The sequence below is a fragment of the Notolepis coatsorum genome (genome assembly GCF_963971535.1).
Source record: "Notolepis coatsorum genome assembly, chromosome: 14".
Classification (NCBI taxonomy): domain Eukaryota; kingdom Metazoa; phylum Chordata; class Actinopteri; order Aulopiformes; family Paralepididae; genus Notolepis; species Notolepis coatsorum.
The window spans coordinates 88,666,864-88,685,533 of record NC_140178.1 but is presented as its reverse complement, the minus strand read 5'-3'; the positions used below and the strand labels follow the sequence as shown (position 1 = coordinate 88,685,533).

Below are 18,670 nucleotides of genomic sequence, written 5' to 3'. Positions count from 1 at the left end.
ATACCACGTGAGGCCAGACAGGCTGAGGGTTGTGTACAAGCTGTCTCGGCACGTCAAGCCCAACCAACTCCTGCTACTGTGTATTGAAAGCTGCACTAGGCGAGCTAACCCTACCAGCAACGCAAGACAGAACTGAGTCATCTGAAAATGTGCATCTCTGTGATGTCAGAGATGTCTCAGCTGCATAATAATGTGGCAGTTGATGTGGCAGTTAGCACCGCACCAGGCCACACAGTGGTTGGAGCCCAGCCTCAAAACGGCTTAAGATCTTGAGGTAGAAAAATGCTGTTTTTGAGTACTTGATTAGAAATACAAAACAATGAATTAAAAAAAAAAAAAATTACAGAGGTGTTCCATAAACTCACAGGAATTGTGTAAAAGTGCCCAAATAGTGAAAGAAATAGTAAAATAGTTCCCCTTTAAAGTAACGCTTTGCTTGTCTAAATGACAATACAGACCAAATTGAGATTTATTTATCTCTTGTGTGCTAGCAGAGCTAGTCTCCAGTCGCGAGTCACGGTGCACATGTGTGGTGGTGGTTTGTCCACCAAAAAAGTGCCAAAAGATAGAAAAGAAACTAGCAGAGCCAGAACTGTTCAACTTGGTACTTTCGCGTTCAAACCAGCTGCAGCCTGAGAACTGGAGTATGGCGGCAACGACAAAGAATTGCTGCAAAATAAACATACATTTGTTGTTTAAATAATAATAATAAAAATTAATTAATGTAATACTAATAAAAATATCGATAATTATCAATTTCGAACTATATGCATTATTTTTTTTTATATATATCGTGATACAAATTTTGGCCATATCGCCCAGCCCTAAACTAGGCCCACTACAGATATTTTTAAATGAATGCAGAAAACATTTTTGACAGTTAGTGGTGTTGACAGAGTCTGGCTATGGGGCGACAATAATGTGGTCATGAGGCATGGTTTCTACCTTCAGCCTTTAATCGGCGTGGTTTATTATTTACATGGCAAGGCAGCAGTACATGAGGCAGGTGGGAAAAGGATAGAGTGGGAGGAGACATCTCCTTAAATACTCTCCACCTGGTGGTAGCATTAGCGGCTCTGCCTATAGCGCACTCTAGTGGAAACAGTTATGTACAGTCAGTGGAAACAGTTGTGTACAGTTACTTGCAATCCTACATAGAACCTCTAACTTTAACAAGTGGTGCTAAACGTTAAATGCTTACCTGCCGGTTCTCACATCTTCACAGTCTGTACATTTATTTGAATATATATATATATATATATATATATATATATATATATATATATATATATATATATATATATATATATATATATATATATATATACAGTACTGTTTAAGAGACAGGGGGATTTGGACATTTACAGGGGCCAGTTTAGAATTGCAGCCTCTTTGAGAGCGGTTTTGAAAGTGGGTAGGGATTCACATTATTTTACGGCTGTGGGTAGGGCGTTCCACATTGATGTGGCATAATTGCAAAACGTGTTTAGTCCCTTGTTTGAGCCGAATCTGGGTTGAACATGATTTGTGGAACTCCCTCTGGTGTTGTGGTCGTGGTAGCCTATTCAATGACCTTTGGGAAGTATTTCGACATGTACATGGGATCCATCCAGTCCGGAACCAGCAGACTGACCAACAGCCTCTACCCACGGGCTGTCAGGCTGCTCAACGACGAACATCAACTTGCCCCCCCCCGCATCCCACCCCCGGTGACATAACTCCCACTCCCACATTACAACAATAACTGTGAACCGGACTTGCATTGCTGCACTATACAATACTTCATCCTTTGCAAGTCAACGCCCCCCCCACCCCCCCCCTTCCATCAACTCACTGGACTGAAATATTTATATTTATTAATTTATTTGCACAAGCACTAAATGCACTTGGGACAATGATGGTATGTTATATATTGGGACATTGGGACATTGATACTTTATTACTTATTACTATATTACTACTATTATTGACATATTATTTTGCACATGTTATATCTTATGTTGTATGCCAGTGGTGATGTTCCTAACAAATTTCGTTGTACCAACAATGACAAATAAAGATCTATTCTATTCTATTCTATTCTATTAGTGGTGTAGTGTATCTTGTAGACCAGGCCCATTGCAAGTTGCTGTACTCTGTCCTCTACTCTAAGCCATCCTAGGTTGTCAAAATGGGCAGGAGTGAGGTGGGTTTTAGGAGTAAGGTCAAGCAGTAGTCTGTCCTCTGCGAAAGCATGCAATTGGTCCACTGATGGATACATCTTGATATTTGTCTAGTTCATTAGATGGGTGAAATCCTCGTTCAGTGCCTTCAGTGTTTTCTTAGGCAATTAGCCTCGCTGGTATGCGCGCCATTAGCGTTAGCCACGCTTCTAGGCCTCTTTGCTTTTGGAAAGAATGATAAAATATATATATATTATCAATTTTTTTTTTAAATGCATTCGACTAAGAGGTTGGCAGTCCTAGTCCTATACTACCATGCACTCCTCCTACTATACTACTATGTATTAGGTCTATGCACTCAATACTGCAGCACCCAAGTTTCAGCACTGTTTGATGATCATTGTTACTTGGCTGAAAGAGTTGTACCCTTCCTGTTGACTTGTCGTACAGAACTTGTAAGTCGCTTTGGATAAAAGCGTCGGCTAAATGACTAAATGTAAATGTAATATCTTGAAACAAAATAGTTCCAGGCTATCACGCAGATGAGAGAAGAATCGATCATAGGAAATATAAAATGTTCTGTATTCTATTCTGTTGTGGATGGTTTAATATTAAAACATTTGTTTGCATGGTGTGCTGTGGCTTAAAATAGTTTTGGTTTCTGGACTCTGTTGTGTGCTACCCATCTGAAGCTGCCCTGCTCACTCCGAACACGGTCAGAACTCCAACCATGGGACTCTAAGTAATAATAATAATTAAAAAGATTATTTGTATTGCACTTTTCGTTCACTAGGATTCCAAAGTGCTACAGGGTTAAAACATAGTTAAAAAATATAATGTTTTTTAATAAAAGATTAAATACAAATAGAACATAGTTTAAAAACAAAGTATAAACAGAAAATTAAAGACAACAGCACAAGAAAGAAAGAAAAAGCTAGCAATCTAAGGCCTTTTGAAATGGATAGGTTTTCAGGCCTGCTTTAAAATAGTCCAGGCTCTGTGGTGCCCTCAGCTGGCTGGGGAGGCTGTTCCACAGGCGTGGGATCCATTCTGGCCAATGTGACCAGCAGTGAGGATAAAAAAAAACATTGTTTACCTTCAGTTCCCGCAAGGATCGGAAGACAAGGAGGCACGTGTATACCACTCATCCTCTGTTGCTCCTCAACCCATCCTGTCATCCTCTCCTGCTAAAAATAACTCCTCACCACCTCCTGTCCACTCTCCTACCACTCCTCACACCACCTTCCTCTTTCCACATCCCTTTTTCCTTCCATCAACCTTTGACCTAACCTCCATCCTTTACCTGTCAACCTTTGACCTTACCTCCATCCTTTACCTGTCAACCTTTGACCTAACCTCCATCCTTTACCTGTCAACCTTTGACCTTACTTCCATCCTTTACCAGTTAACCTTACCTCCATCCTTTACCAGTTAACCTTTGACCTAACCTCAACCTTTACCAGTCAACCTTTGACCTTACTTCCATCCTTTACCAGTTAACCTTACCTCCATCCTTTACCTGTTAACCTTTGACCTAACCTCAACCTTTACCAGTCAACCTTTGACCTTACATCCATCCTTTACCAGTCAACCTTTGACCTAACCTCCATCCTTTACCTGTTAACATTTGACCTTACCTCCATCCTTTACCAGTCAACCTTTGACCTAACCTCCATCCTTTACCTGTTAACCTTTGACCTAACCTCCATCCTTTACATGTTAACCTTTGACCTTACCTCCATCCTTTACCAGTCAACCTTTGACCTAACCTCCATCCTTTACCTGTTAACCTTTGACCTAACCTCAACCTTTACCAGTCAACCTTTGACCTAACCTCCATCCTTTACCTGTTAACCTTTGACCTTACCTCCATCCTTTACCAGTCAACCTTTGACTTTTAACCTCAACCCTGTTCCACTCCGTCTGTACCGTTTAGACTCAGTCCCCAAAATGAACGGAAGGAGCCTGACACCTGGGAGGCATGGTGGTGTTGACAGCCAACAACGGGGACAGCAGTGGTCACTAGCTTGTAGATTCACTTACATAGAGGTAAGACTGCTAAAACATGACAAGTTCTACTAAAGTCAAATATCCCTTTAAAAGTACGATTTCAAATCGTACTGAATGACCCGGAGCAGTTATTCGTCATGGTGTTTGTTGTGTGCGTGGTGTCTGTGCACGTGTTGTGCGTGTGTTTTTATCCTGGCCATGCAGGCAGGCGAACCACAACATGGCATGACCTCATGTTGCCATGGAAACAGGTGGCAGGAGAGTGGAACACTGTCAAGTAGGGTGTGATAGAGTGATGGCAAACACAGTATGAAGGCCTCTACTTTCCACTCTCCTTATCACACTCACTGTCTCTCTCATCTGTGTCTGTCTATATCTAGCTATCTGTTTGTGTCTGTCTGTCCACATCTGTCTGTCTGTCTGTCTGTCTGTCTGTCTGTCTGTCTGTCTGTCTGTCTGTCTGTCTGTCTGTCTGTCTGTCTGTCTGTCTGTCTGTCTGTCTGTCTGTCTACCCTTTTACCTGTGCTCCTGCCTGCCTGTCTGTCTGTCTGTCTGACGAGTTGTCATATACACACAAATAAATATAATCAATAGAGACTTTACTTACTTGACTTAAGCCTTTGCACTCCCTGCGGAGCATAGGCCACTGACAATTTCTTTCCATGTTGCACGGTTTTTGGCCATCCCAGTCCAGCCTCTTTCATTCCCCCTTCCCAAGAACGGCGCCAGGTGTTTCGAGGCCTGCCGCGTTTCCTCTTTCCAGGTGGGTTCCATCGTAGGGCTTGCCGGGTGATGTTTGTGTCTTCCTTTCTCAGGGTATGGCCTATCCACATCCACTTTCTCTTCTTTATTTCTTCTGGCGGGGGTAGTTGTTTTGTGCGCTCCCACAGGTCCAAATTTGTAATGACATCAGCCCTACAGTTGTCTTCCAGGTCTCCGAGCCATACAGGAGGACTGATTTAACATTGGAGTTAAATATCCTCAGCTTTGTGTTTGTTTTTATTTTGCGAGACCTCCATACTCGACCAAGTAGGTTGTATGCCGTTCTTGCTTTTCCGATTCGCACTCTGATGTCTTCTTCTGTGCCACCCGCTGTATCTACTACGCTCCCAAGGTAGGTGAAGGAGTTAGTTTCTTCGATGGCCTCTCTCTAGTTCAATGTTTTGCTGGCACTTTGTGTTGATCTTCATAATCTTGGTTTTTACCCTATTGATCTTCATTCCTAGAGTTGAGGCTGTTTCCTTTAGTTTGTTGGTCTTTTGTTGCATTTGCTGGTGACTGTGTGATAAGAGAGCTAGGTCATCTGCAAAATCGAGGTCTTCAAGCTGGTGCATCATTGTCCACTGGATGCCGTTTCTGGCTCCTTCGGTTGTCTTCTTCATGGTCCAATCAATGGCCAGCAGGAACAAGAAGGGGGACAGCAGGCAGCCTTGTCTCACTCCGGTCTGTCTGTCTGTCTACCCTTTTACCTGTGCTCCTGCCTGCCTGTCTGTCTGTCTGACGAGTTGTCATATACACACAAATAAATATAATCAATAGAGACTTTACTTACTTGACTTAAGCCTTTGCACTCCCTGCGGAGCATAGGCCACTGACAATTTCTTTCCATGTTGCACAGTTTTTGGCCTCCCGAACGATGTTGTGCCATCCCAGTCCAGCCTCTTTCATTCCCCCTTCCCAAGAACGGCGCCAGGTGTTTCGAGGCCTGCCGCGTTTCCTCTTTCCAGGTGGGTTCCATCGTAGGGCTTGCCGGGTGATGTTTGTGTCTTCCTTTCTCAGGGTATGGCCTATCCACATCCACTTTCTCTTCTTTATTTCTTCTGGCGGGGGTAGTTGTTTTGTGCGCTCCCACAGGTCCAAATTTGTAATGACATTTGGACTGTACTTTTTGCTTCAGCCCTACAGTTGTCTTCCAGGTCTCCGAGCCATACAGGAGGACTGATTTAACATTGGAGTTAAATATCCTCAGCTTTGTGTTTGTTTTTATTTTGCGAGACCTCCATACTCGACCAAGTAGGTTGTATGCCGTTCTTGCTTTTCCGATTCGCACTCTGATGTCTTCTTCTGTGCCACCCGCTGTATCTACTACGCTCCCAAGGTAGGTGAAGGAGTTAGTTTCTTCGATGGCCTCTCTCTAGTTCAATGTTTTGCTGGCACTTTGTGTTGATCTTCATAATCTTGGTTTTTACCCTATTGATCTTCATTCCTAGAGTTGAGGCTGTTTCCTTTAGTTTGTTGGTCTTTTGTTGCATTTGCTGGTGACTGTGTGATAAGAGAGCTAGGTCATCTGCAAAATCGAGGTCTTCAAGCTGGTGCATCATTGTCCACTGGATGCCGTTTCTGGCTCCTTCGGTTGTCTTCTTCATGGTCCAATCAATGGCCAGCAGGAACAAGAAGGGGGACAGCAGGCAGCCTTGTCTCACTCCGGTCTTTATCTCAAACGGGTTTGAGGGCTCCCCTCTGTGCAGTACCCTACTTGTCATCCCGTCATATGATCCTCTGATGATGTTGATGTACTTCGGTGGGATTCCATAGTGTTCCATCAGGTGCCACAGACTGTTCCTATCTAGACTGTCAAAGGCCTGTTCAAAATCGATGAAGTTGATGTATAAGGAGCTGTTCCATTCCAGGGACTGTTCGATGATCATCCTCAGTGTGGTGATCTGGTCTATGCATGACCTTTCTTTCCGGAATCCTGCTTGATGGTCTCTGAGGAGCATGTCAACGGCAGTCTTCATCCTATCTAGGATTATCCGGTTGAAGACTTTGCTGGCGGTCGAAAGTAGCGTGATCCCCCGGTAGTTCTTGCATAGTGCAAGGTCCCCTTTCTTTGGTATCTTCACTATGTAGCCTTCTTTCCAATCTTTGGGTATCCTTTCTTCTTGCCAAATTTTCCTCATGAGGGGATGGAGTGCTTTGATGCTTGTAGTGATGTCGGTCTTGAATGCTTCACTCGGAATGGTGTCTGGTCCTGCTGCTTTCCCATCTCTCAATTGTGATATTGCTTTCCTAGTTTCTTCTTTTGTTGGGGGGGTCATTTTCAGTGGGAGTGTGTCTGTTTCTGCTTGTATATCTGCTGGGGTGCTCGCTGGTGCTCTGTTGAGCAGCTCTGTGAAATGTTCTACCCAACTCCCTGTTTGTTCTTCCTTTGTGGATAGTGTGTTTCCTGCCTTGTCTTTTATGGGCTTCTCTGATCTCATCCTTCTCCCCGAGAGCTTCCTGGTGATGTTGTATACCTCTCATGTTTCTCTGTCCCGCTGCTTCTTCTGCTTGTGTAGCAAGCTCTTCATGGTAGCATCTCTTGTCCGCCCTGACCTTTTTCCTTATTTTTTTATGGATCCTGTTGTATTCCTTTGTGTGGTTCTCCTTGGCTGCTCTCGTCCTGGCATTGTTGAGGTGGTCCTTTGCCTTTTTCCTCTCCTCCATGCTGTCCAATATTCTTTGGGTGATCCACATTTTGTTTTCTTTCTTTCTTCTTCCCAGACATTCCTTGCAGGTTGTTTGCCACACGTTTTTGATCTTCTCCCAGCTTTCGTCGATTTCTTCTTCCCCACTGCCCATTTCAGCCAGGGCCTGGAATGGAACTTGTTCCTCCGTGTGATCTGGAAGTGCTTCTGGTGTAGTTTTTCTTCCAGTTTCTTGGTGTCATACTTTGTTATTCTGTTTCCTGGGGTCCCCCTTTTCAGCTTCAGTTCTACCTTTGCTATGACTAAGTGGTGGTCTGATCCCACACCTGCACCTCTCTTTGTTCGCACATCAAGCAGAGATTGTCTGAACTGCTTCCTGATGCATATGTGATCGATTTGGTTGCATGTTTTCTGATCAGGGGACACCCATGTGGTCTTGTGTGTTTCTTTATGTAGGAAAAAGGTTCTGCCAATTACCAGGCTGTTGTCTGCACAGAAGTCCAAAAACATCTGCCCATTTTCGTTTCTGCAGCCCACTCCTTGCTGTCCCATGACTGGTATGTATCCGTTGTTTTCTTTTCCCACTTTGGCGTTCATGTCGCCCATCAGTATAACCACCTCCCTTTCCGTTGCTTTGAGTAGTGTGTTCTGTAGGTTTCCATAGAACTCCTCCTTTGACTCTTCTGTAGCATCGTTGGTTGGTGCGTATGCCACAATGAACCTGAGTGTGATTCTTGGATGAGACGTTCTGAACTTTGCTGTGATGAGTCTAGAGGAGACTGGTTTCCATCCAATGAGAGCCTTCTCCGCCTGTGTTGAGAGCATGATGCCTACCCCCTGCGTGTGTGGGGCGCCTTCTTCTTCATGTCCGGAGTACAGTATCTGTTTTCCGGATGCTAATCTGCTCTCTCCTGAACTTATCCATCTTGTTTCATTTAAACCTAGGATGTGTAAGCCATAGCTTTGCATCTCCTTTGCGATGTTGGCAGCTTTCCCTGCTTCGTACATGGTGCGCACGTTCCATGTTCCAATCTTTGTAGGTTTCCTGGTTGGGAGGACATTCGATCTCCTAGCTTCCCAGAGGCTTTGGCTAGCAGACGTCATATTTTCCATTTCGGATCCACCACCCGGAGACCTTGCGCTCAAGTTATCTGTCAGTGTTTTCGTAATCAAAAGTTAACCTCTGAGCGGGGGATTGGCCTACCCAGAGGTGCTTTTTTGTCAGGGTAGTGCTCCCTTAGCCCTCCCCGGGCAGTGGTTGAACCATTCTTCGTCTGTTCCCTCACCTGAGACCAGTTTTCCATGGGTGACCCTACCAGGAGCACTAGACAACATAGCTCTCAGGATCCTAAGGACACGCAAACCTCTCCACCGCGATAAGGTGATGGTTCCAGGAGAAGTTAATCAATAGAAAACTTGCATGTAATGTTTGTATAGTTCTCTTTCTTCCAACATGGCTGCCTGTAACAATTGGTAACCACTTTTGAAAGAAAATTGCCTAATTTCTGTGCCAGTGTGGAGCGGGTAAAACACTGGAAAAGCATATTTCTTCTCCACTGTGGCTTGTTTACAAGATCCCGTAATAGAACACCACATTTTATATATATATTTTTTTAAGTTTATATATTTCTCATATATCAACTGTTGTTTTGCACATAGTAACCGTTGTCTCTTCCAACATAGATGACAAATCATCACTCTCTCCGCTGCTTCTGCTCTCTTTTCATCCATCTCTCTCTCTCCCTCTCCCTCTCCCTCTCCCTCTCTCCTCACGCCACTCTCTCCCCATAGTCCAAAGTCCATGGCTGATGACAGCTTAACCAGCTGGTCCTTCAGGGTATAAAAGAGAGAGAGGTGTCAATACACCTCAATACACTTTGCTCTATGCTTTATTTCACTCATATACACACACAGCACGCAGGCACACACACGCACGCACTCACGCACGGACGGGACGCACGCACACACACACACACACACACACACACACACACACACACACACACACACACACACACACACACACACACACACACACACACACACACACGTGCAAGCTCTACATTTACATGCACAACATACATCACCTGACATGTATACAAATATTTTACAAATAAATCTACACATTGCATTATTATTATTATTTTTAGATTAAGCCACTTTTACAAGAACTCCATATACACACAAACATACATTCTGTAAAACACACACATAAACATCACACAGACAACACACATTCTGTAAAACACACGCATAAACAGGAGGGGGGACATCAACAGGCATCTTATCAGACACCTTTTGGGGCCACTTCAGGACCAGGGGATTGGACTGTAGTATAGTCTGTCAGGACATAGGTTTGTCGTTGTTTTATTTGACTCTTGACAACGCCGATAACCCAACAGGAAAACACACTAACTGTAAGTAATATTATTTCTCATATTGATTAAACCTTTATTGTGATGTGATTGTATTTAGATTTTATATACAGGTATGATTTGTCTAAAAGGGGTTTAATCACAGAGCATCACTCATAGGATTCAAATGTACTGCCTCTGGTGGTGTTGGTGATGATGATGATGGTGGTGGTGGTGATGATGATGAGGAGGAGGAGGATGGTGATGTGATGATGGTGGTGATGATGAGAATGATTGTGATGATGATGATGGTGCTGATGTCCAATTTCCCCCCCTCCTCTATTCTGCTTAGGCTTCTGTTTGGCGAACGTCCTTATTGGTGGGTACAGGAGACAGGTTACTATGGCAACTCCTCCCAGCCAATGATAGAGCAGTTCCCCATGACTTGTGAGACTGGCCCAGGTTAGCTCTCTGCTGCTCTTCCTCTCTCCCCCGTATGTCTCTCTCCCTCTCTCACTGTATGTATATCTGTCTCTCTCTCCCTGTGTGTATCTCTCTTCCTGTATGTCTCTCCCACTGTATGTCTCTCTGTCTCCCTCTATTTCCATGTATGTCTCCCCCTATCTTCATGTATGTCTCTCTCCCTGCATGTCTCTCTTTGTCTCCCTATATCTTAATATATGTCTCTCTCTCCCTCTATCTTAATGTACGTCTCTCTCTCCCTGTATGTCTCTCTCTGTCTCCATATATCTTCATGTATGTCTCTCTCTGTCTCCCTCTATCTTCATGTATATCTCTATCTGTCTCCCTCTATCTTCATGTTTGTCTCTCTCTCTCCCTGTATGTCTCTCTCTCCATTTTCCATCTACCTCTCATTATCATTATCTTCCTCTTATGTTTATTTCTCTTCTCCTGCAGTCTTTTCTCTTCCTGAACCAAACTGTTATTTATGTTCATATAAATTACTATATGAATGTTAATATCATATACATCATTATATATGAATGTAAATATAATATAAATCACTATATGAATGTAAATATCATATAAACCACTATATGAATGTAAATATCATATAAATCACTATATGAATGTAAATATCATATAAAGCACTATGTATGTAAATATCATATAAATCACTATATGAATGCAAATATCATATAAATCACTAAATGAATGTAAACATCATATACATCACTATATAAATATTAATATAATATAAATCAGTATGAATGTAAATATCATATAAATCATCTGCATTACTTAATCATCTATACCAGAGCATGTCATCTGAGTCTATTCTCTACACTGAAGTACAGTTTTGAGTAAAACATCAAACATTTGTTTTTTCTTTCAAAAAATTATATCTTGCAGCATATTTTAAGTTTTCCGTTCTTATATTAAAATATATTTAGTTTTTAAGAATTTGTAAAGGATAGGCAAAAATAAGCATGTGCTGTAAACAAGACCGGAAAATAAACTTCATTCATTCATTCATTCAACATGACAAATCTAATTCATGAAATAAATCAAAGGCATTCTGTTAAATCAAATATAGTTATTTTAAGCGGAACTGCAGTTTCCTGAAAAGTATCCCAGAGGTAATTTCTATCCCTGACAGGAAGTCCATCAGGACATGCCATGGGATCTGCAGGGGTGTACTACGCCATGATGTCATCAATCCTCGCCACAGTGCTGAAAGAACAAGGGAGTCACATTAAAAAATGGTGAGAGTAACTTCAGTGTTGGCCATTAATCTATTATGAGAAATAATGTTCAAATATGACTTAAATTGTTATATTAGGCTAATATGTGTGTGTGTGATGCAATGGTAAATGGACTGCATTTATATCTTTTATCCAAAGTGCTTCACAACTTATGTCTCACAACCACCCATTCACTCACACATTCACTCACCCAATCACTCAGACATTCACTCACACATTCACTCACACATTCACTCACACATTCACACACACGCAAGGTGCCAATCTGCTCAACAGGAGCAGTTAGGTTGTTAAGTGTCTTGGCAGTGTCTCAAGGACACTTCGACATTGATTGATTGATTGATTGATTGATTGATTGATTGAAAACTTTATTAACAGATTGCAGAATGGGTACAGTACAGTACAGCTCAATACATACAATTGTTAAGGGGATGCAGACCAGAGAAAGACTTTCGTCTTGTTTACATCAGGGTCCCTGATTTGCAAATACAGTACTGTTTGTGATACGAAAAGAGTCCATAAAAGAGAGTATATACATTTGACGTATAAACTGTACATTGGAGGAGGTTGGGTAGGTGGGGGGGGTGGGGGGGACTGTACAACTGTACAAGCAAAACTGTACATTGGAATATTGACAAGACCATACTTGGTCATTTACTGTACATTGGAGGGGGTTGGGTTAGGACATTTACAGGGGCCAGTTTCGAATTGCAGTCTCCCGTAGGTGTTCTTTGAGAGTGTTTTTGAAAGTGGGTAGTGATTCACATTCCTTTACAGCTTTGGGTAGGGCGTTCCACATTGATGTGGCATATTTGCTAAACGTGTTTAGTCCCTTGCTTGAGCCGAATCTGGGTTTAACATGATTTGTGGAGCTCCCTCTGGTGTTGTGATCGTGGTATTCACTGAGAGGAGCCGGAATTTAACCGGGAACCTTCAATCTACAATCGTTCTACCTCCTGAGCCACTGTCACCCTTATGTGTGCATGTGTGTGCGTAATGCGCGTGTGTGTCTATTGCTGTGTTATTGTGGTGGTGATGATGATGATGATGATGATGATGATAATGATTGTGATGGTGATGCTGATGATGAGGCTTATTGTGGAAAACGTTTTGAAGTGTGTGTGTGACTGACTCACTATGGACAGTGTTCTGTGTTTTGTGATATGTGCATTATGAGTGTATGTGTTTGTTTGTATTTACTGCACTGACTCTCGTGTGTGTGTGTGTCTGTCAGGTGTGTGCGTGGCTCGTTGTGGACAGTGTTTTGGTGTGTACAGGTATGTGTGTGTCTCTCCAGAGTGTTCCTAGCTGCTCACTTTCCTCACCAGGTCATCGCTGGGGTCATCATAGGTCAGTAGAACACACACACACACACACACTAGTATCGATTGAGTTTCTTCTCATTCTCTGTATACACACCATACGTCGCCATTCCTCTTCTCATCCTCTGTATACACACCATATGTCTTCATTCCTCTTCTCATCCTCTCCGTTCGTCTCTACTCAGGTATCCTCGTAGCAGAGATCTTCAACCATATCCAGTGGATCTATGAGGCCAGCCTGCGCCGCTACCTCCACGCCTCCCTGCTGCTCCTTACCCTGGCCCTCCTCCTCTACCTCCTCCTGCTGACCTGGTTCGGGGTGGACCTCCTCTGGACCCTGGAGAAAGCTCGGCGCTGGTGCCACCGACCGGAATGGGTCAACATGGACACCAGTCCCTTCGCCAGCCTGTTCCGAAACAGTGGAACTCTGTTCGGTTTAGGCTTGGGGCTGCACTCTCCCCTTTACGCAGAGACGAAGAGAATAGTCGCCAGTGATCATCGTGGAAGTGGCTGTAGTGCTGCCACCTACAGGTTTGGCTGTATAAGTGTGACGCTGGCGCTGTTACATCTACTGGACTCCTTGGGGCCTCCTGCCTACACAGGGGTTCTGTTCTACCTGTTGTCCTTCTGTAAGAGTGCTATGGTGCCTCTGGCCACCGTGGCTATTGTCCCTTACTGTGTGGCTGGAGCTCTGGGCTACAGGGAGAAGAAACAGCTATGAGGAAGAGCAGTGGTTCTCAACCTTTATCCATGTGGAGGACCACCGCATTGATTCAGGCCATCTGATCTTCGTGGTTAGATATGATTATGTCCAGAATTCCATAACAAGGAGATGACGGTAGAGGAAGTGAAATCTATGATCAGAATAGTCACATGTATATTATCTCATTGTGCTGCTAACTACTAGTGAAGGAAATAATGAAAATTAAACTATTCTCCATGTTTCTGAGAACCCTAAAGGATTTCCCCGGATCCCACGTCGAGAACCACAGAGAGAGAGAGCAATGGACATACTGTCTACTATATATACCATGTATACTATTATTATTATTATTATTATTATTATTATTATTATTATTATTATTATTATTATTATTATTATTATTATTATTATTATTATTATTATTATTATTATTATTATTATTATTATTATTATTATTATTATTATTATTATTATTATTATTATTATTATTATTATTCATAGGATATACTACTGCCATTATTACTATTTCTATAATTATATATGTTTTTCTGCCTGTACCTCCCTCCCCCCCATGCTGCTATGACACCTGAATTTCCCCAAAGGGATTAATAAAGGAAAACTTGACTTGACTTGATTTTCATCACAATAGCAATGAAAATGTTTCGCCTTTTAAACACATTTTTGGTTCATGACTAAAAAATATGGAGGGAACAAAAATGTACTAAACATTATTATTATTCAAGATGTTAAGCAATGTGGTAGTGCTATTTCTGGAAGTGGGGGAGCCCGACTACAATTATAGACTGTAAACCGTGCTTACATAGGGTTTATCAGATGATAATGTAAAGTGGGGAGAGCACCGCTCCCATGCATACCCAACCCCCCATCTCCATGCATACCCAACCCCCCAACCCTATGCATACCCCCATCCCCATGCATAATCAACCCCCCCATCTTATCAGACACCTTTTGGGGCCACTTCAGCTGAGGACCAGGGGATAGGACTGTAGTATAGTCTGTCAGGACATAGTTTGACGTTGTTTTCTTTGACTCTTGACAACGCCGATATTCCAACAGGAAAACACACTAACTGTAAGTAATATTATTTCTCATATTTATTAAACCTTTATTGTGATGTGATTGTATTTAGATTTTATATACAGGTATGATTTGTCTAAAAGGGGTTTAATCACAGAGCATCACTCATAGGATTCAAATGCTCCCTTTCTTTCTTTCTTTCTTTCTTTCTTTCTTTCTTTCTTTCTTTCTTTCTTTCTTTCTTTCTTTCTTTCTTTCTTTCTTTCTTTCTTTCTTTCTTTCTTTCTTTCTCCCCAGTCGTACTTCACTCTAAGCTTCTGTGGATGATACACACACACACACACAGATCATGGATTACTTTTTCAATAACAATCTGCTCTCAGCCTTTCAGCATGCATACAGGGAAGGTCATTCTACGAGCACTGCACTCTTGCAAATGAGTGATGACTGGTTATCAAGTATGGATGACAAGAAATTAGTAGGTGCCGTTATGTTGGATTTCAGTGCAGCATTTGATGTAATTGATCATACCTTGCTTGTAGATAAGCTACAGTGTTATGGTTTCACCTCCAATGTACTATCATGGTTTATTAATGATCTCTCAGGGAGACAACAGAGAGTCTTCTTTAATGGCAGCTTTTCAAAATGGAATCCCATTTGTGGGGTTCCACAAGGAAGCTGCCTAGGGCCTTTGTTATACTCCATCTTTACCAATGATTTACCGTTGGCTGCAATTTTTTTTTTTAAACAATTATGTATGCTGATGACACAACATTATACAGTGCAGCTACATCTGAGCAAGATGTAAATGACACCTTGAACAGGGCCTTAACAGACATTTATGAATGGATTGAGTGCAACAAGTTGGTGTTAAATATATCTAAGACAAAGGCCATTGTTCTTGGATCTAGACACATGTTGGGCATGCATCCTCAGTTAAAACTCTTTCTTTCTTTCTTTCTTTCTTTCTTTCTTTCTTTCTTTCTTTCTTTCTTTCTTTCTTTCTTTCTTTCTTTCTTTCTTTCTTTCTTTCTTTCTTTCTTTCTTTCTTTCTTTCTTTCTTTCTTTCTTTCTCCCCAGTCGTACTTCACTCTAAGCTTCTGTGCATGATACACACACACACACACACACAGATCATGGATTACTTTTTCAATAACAATCTGCTCTCAGCCTTTCAGCATGCATACAGGGAAAGTCATTCTACGAGCACTGCACACTTGCAAATGAGTGATGACTGGTTATCAAGTATGGATGACAAGAAATTAGTAGGTGCCGTTATGTTGGATTTCAGTGCAGCATTTGATGTAATTGATCATACCTTGCTTGTAGATAAGCTACAGTGTTATGGTTTCACCTCCAATGCACTATCATGGTTTATTAATTATCTCTCAGGGAGACAACAGAGTCTTCTTTAATGGCAGCTTTTCAAAATGGAATCCCATTTGTGGGGTTCCACAAGGAAGCTGCCTAGGGCCTTTGTTATACTCCATCTTTACCAATGATTTACCGTTGGCTGCAAAAAAAAATTAAAACAATTATGTATGCTGATGACACAACATTATACAGTGCAGCTACATCTGAGCAAGATGTAAATGACACCTTGAACAGGGCCTTAACAGACATTTATGAATGGATTGAGTGCAACAAGTTGGTGTTAAATATATCTAAGACAAAGGCCATTGTTCTTGGATCTAGACACATGTTGGGCATGCATCCTCAGTTAAAACTGTTTCTTTCTTTCTTTCTTTCTTTCTTTCTTTCTTTCTTTCTTTCTTTCTTTCTTTCTTTCTTTCTTTCTTTCTTTCTTTCTTTCTTTCTTTCTTTCTTTCTTTCTTTCTTTCTTTCTTTCTTTCTTTCTTTCTTTCTTTCTTTCTTTCTTTCTTTCTTTCTTCCCAGTCGTACTTCACTCTAAGCTTCTGTGGATGATACACACACACACACACTTTTTCAATAACAATCTGCTCTCAGCCTTTCAGCATGCATACAGGGAAGGTCATTCTACAAGCACTGCACTCTTGCAAATGAGTGATGACTGGTTATCAAGTATGGATGACAAGAAATTAGTAGGTGCCGTTATGTTGGATTTCAGTGCAGCATTTGATGTAATTGATCATACCTTGCTTGTAGATAAGCTACAGTGTTATGGTTTCACCTCCAATGTACTATCATGGTTTATTAATTATCTCTCAGGGAGACAACAGAGAGTCTTCTTTAATGGCAGCTTTTCAAAATGGAATCCCATTTGTGGGGTTCCACAAGGAAGCTGCCTAGGGCCTTTGTTATACTCCATCTTTACCAATGATTTACCGTTGGCTGTAACATTTTTTAAAACAATTATGTTTGCTGATGACACAACATTATACAGTGCAGCTACATCTGAGCAAGATGTAACTGACACCTTGAACAGGGCCTTAACAGACATGTATGAATGGATTGAGTGCAACAAGTTGGTGTTAAATATCTCTAAGACCATTGTGCTTGGATCTAGACACATGTTGGGCATGCATCCTCAGTTAAAACTGTCAATTGGCACCACACAAATTGAACAAGTGAACACAATACAACTTCTCGGAGTTACTATTGATAGCTCCTTATCTTGGTCTAAACATATAAATAATATTGTCATTAAAATGGGAAGAGGAATTTTTATGACTAGGAAATGTTCTGCTTTTATCACTCCCTCCATAATGAAATCTGTTATTTATTCTTTGGTTTTGTCTCATTTAGAATACTGCCCTGTTATCTGGTCGTCAGCTACAAAATCTAATTTAAAAAAGTTGCAGGTTGCTCAGAATAAAGCAGCTCGCCTGGCACTAGGCTGTTTATACAGGACAAGTATTGGTTTTATGCATGAACATCTGGCATGGCTGATGGTTGAAAATAAAGTATCGATGAGTCTTCTAGTCAAGTCAAGTCAAGAGTTTTAATTGTCACGGCATACAGGTATACAATGAAATGCGGGTGGTCTTGCCCGCAACGATGTGCAATACAGTGGTACATATAATAGAATCAAAAGAAGAAAACAACATTGTGCAGTAACAGGTAGCAGGTAACATGGAGTGACATCTCGGTATCTGTACATAGTTATTTACAGAGCATGTGGGACATGCTAGTTAGCTTTGGTAGTGCAATACACTGTTCCTGTTATTCTAATTTAAAGTGTCCTTTCCTTTGGCCATAAGTGTGCGTGTGTTAGAAGTGTCCCTTCTAATGCTACTGCGGAACATTATTAGCACTGGTAAGCCATCTAGCTTGGCTCAGCAGTTAGAAATGACTTCTGAACATGGTTACAACACTAGAGGGGCCGCTTCTGGTAACATCAGAACAAAATCAGCACCAAAATCTAATTTTCTCAAACTCACTGGCATATAGGTCAATAGCACTCTGGAATGCTCTGCCGAAAAACATCTCATCCACAATACATAATAAAATTACTTTCAAAACAAATATTAAGCGATATCTTGCAAACATGTCAAGTATGTAACTGTAACTATATATTTTTTGTTTGACTGGAATGTTAGATTTTATAATGTGAATTTGTATATTTGTATACATTTTTTATTTGTGTTTTGTCAAGTATGTAACTGTTATCTGTGTATTTTATCTTTTTTTTGTTTGACTGGAATGTTAGATTTTATAATGTGAATTTGTATATTTGTATAAATTTTTTATTTGTGTTTTGTTTTTATTTTTTATTCGTATTTTTTGTTGTACATTTGTATTGTATTTGTTTGTCCAGGACCCCAGGAAGCTTTCATGTGTCTCTAATGGGGATAAACACACACACACACACACACACACACACACACACACACACACACACACACACACACACACACACACACACACACACACACACACTTTGTCCTCATGGGACCCGACCAATGTCCCCACAAGGATAGAAATAAATCTAGTTTTCCAGTAGTCACCAGTAAGGCATCTAGTGG

General features: G+C 41.5%; 2 protein-coding genes across 2 annotated transcripts in view; both read left to right on the top strand.

The window, feature by feature from the left end:
- Window positions 1-18,670, top strand: part of LOC311241011 (histone H3.2) — a gene marked incomplete at its 3' end in the record, with an annotated part of 340,183 nt that overhangs the window by 114,545 nt on the left and 206,968 nt on the right. The gene's annotated exons all lie outside the window — the stretch shown is intronic.
- LOC311240625 (glucose-6-phosphatase catalytic subunit 1-like) lies at window positions 9,033-13,703 on the top strand (the record flags this gene model as incomplete). Its single annotated transcript, XM_084329197.1, has 5 exons — window positions 9,033-9,052; window positions 10,286-10,395; window positions 11,555-11,660; window positions 12,895-13,010; window positions 13,168-13,703. 5 exons carry the CDS (start codon window positions 9,033-9,035, stop codon window positions 13,701-13,703), a joined length of 888 nt encoding a protein of 295 aa, XP_084185323.1.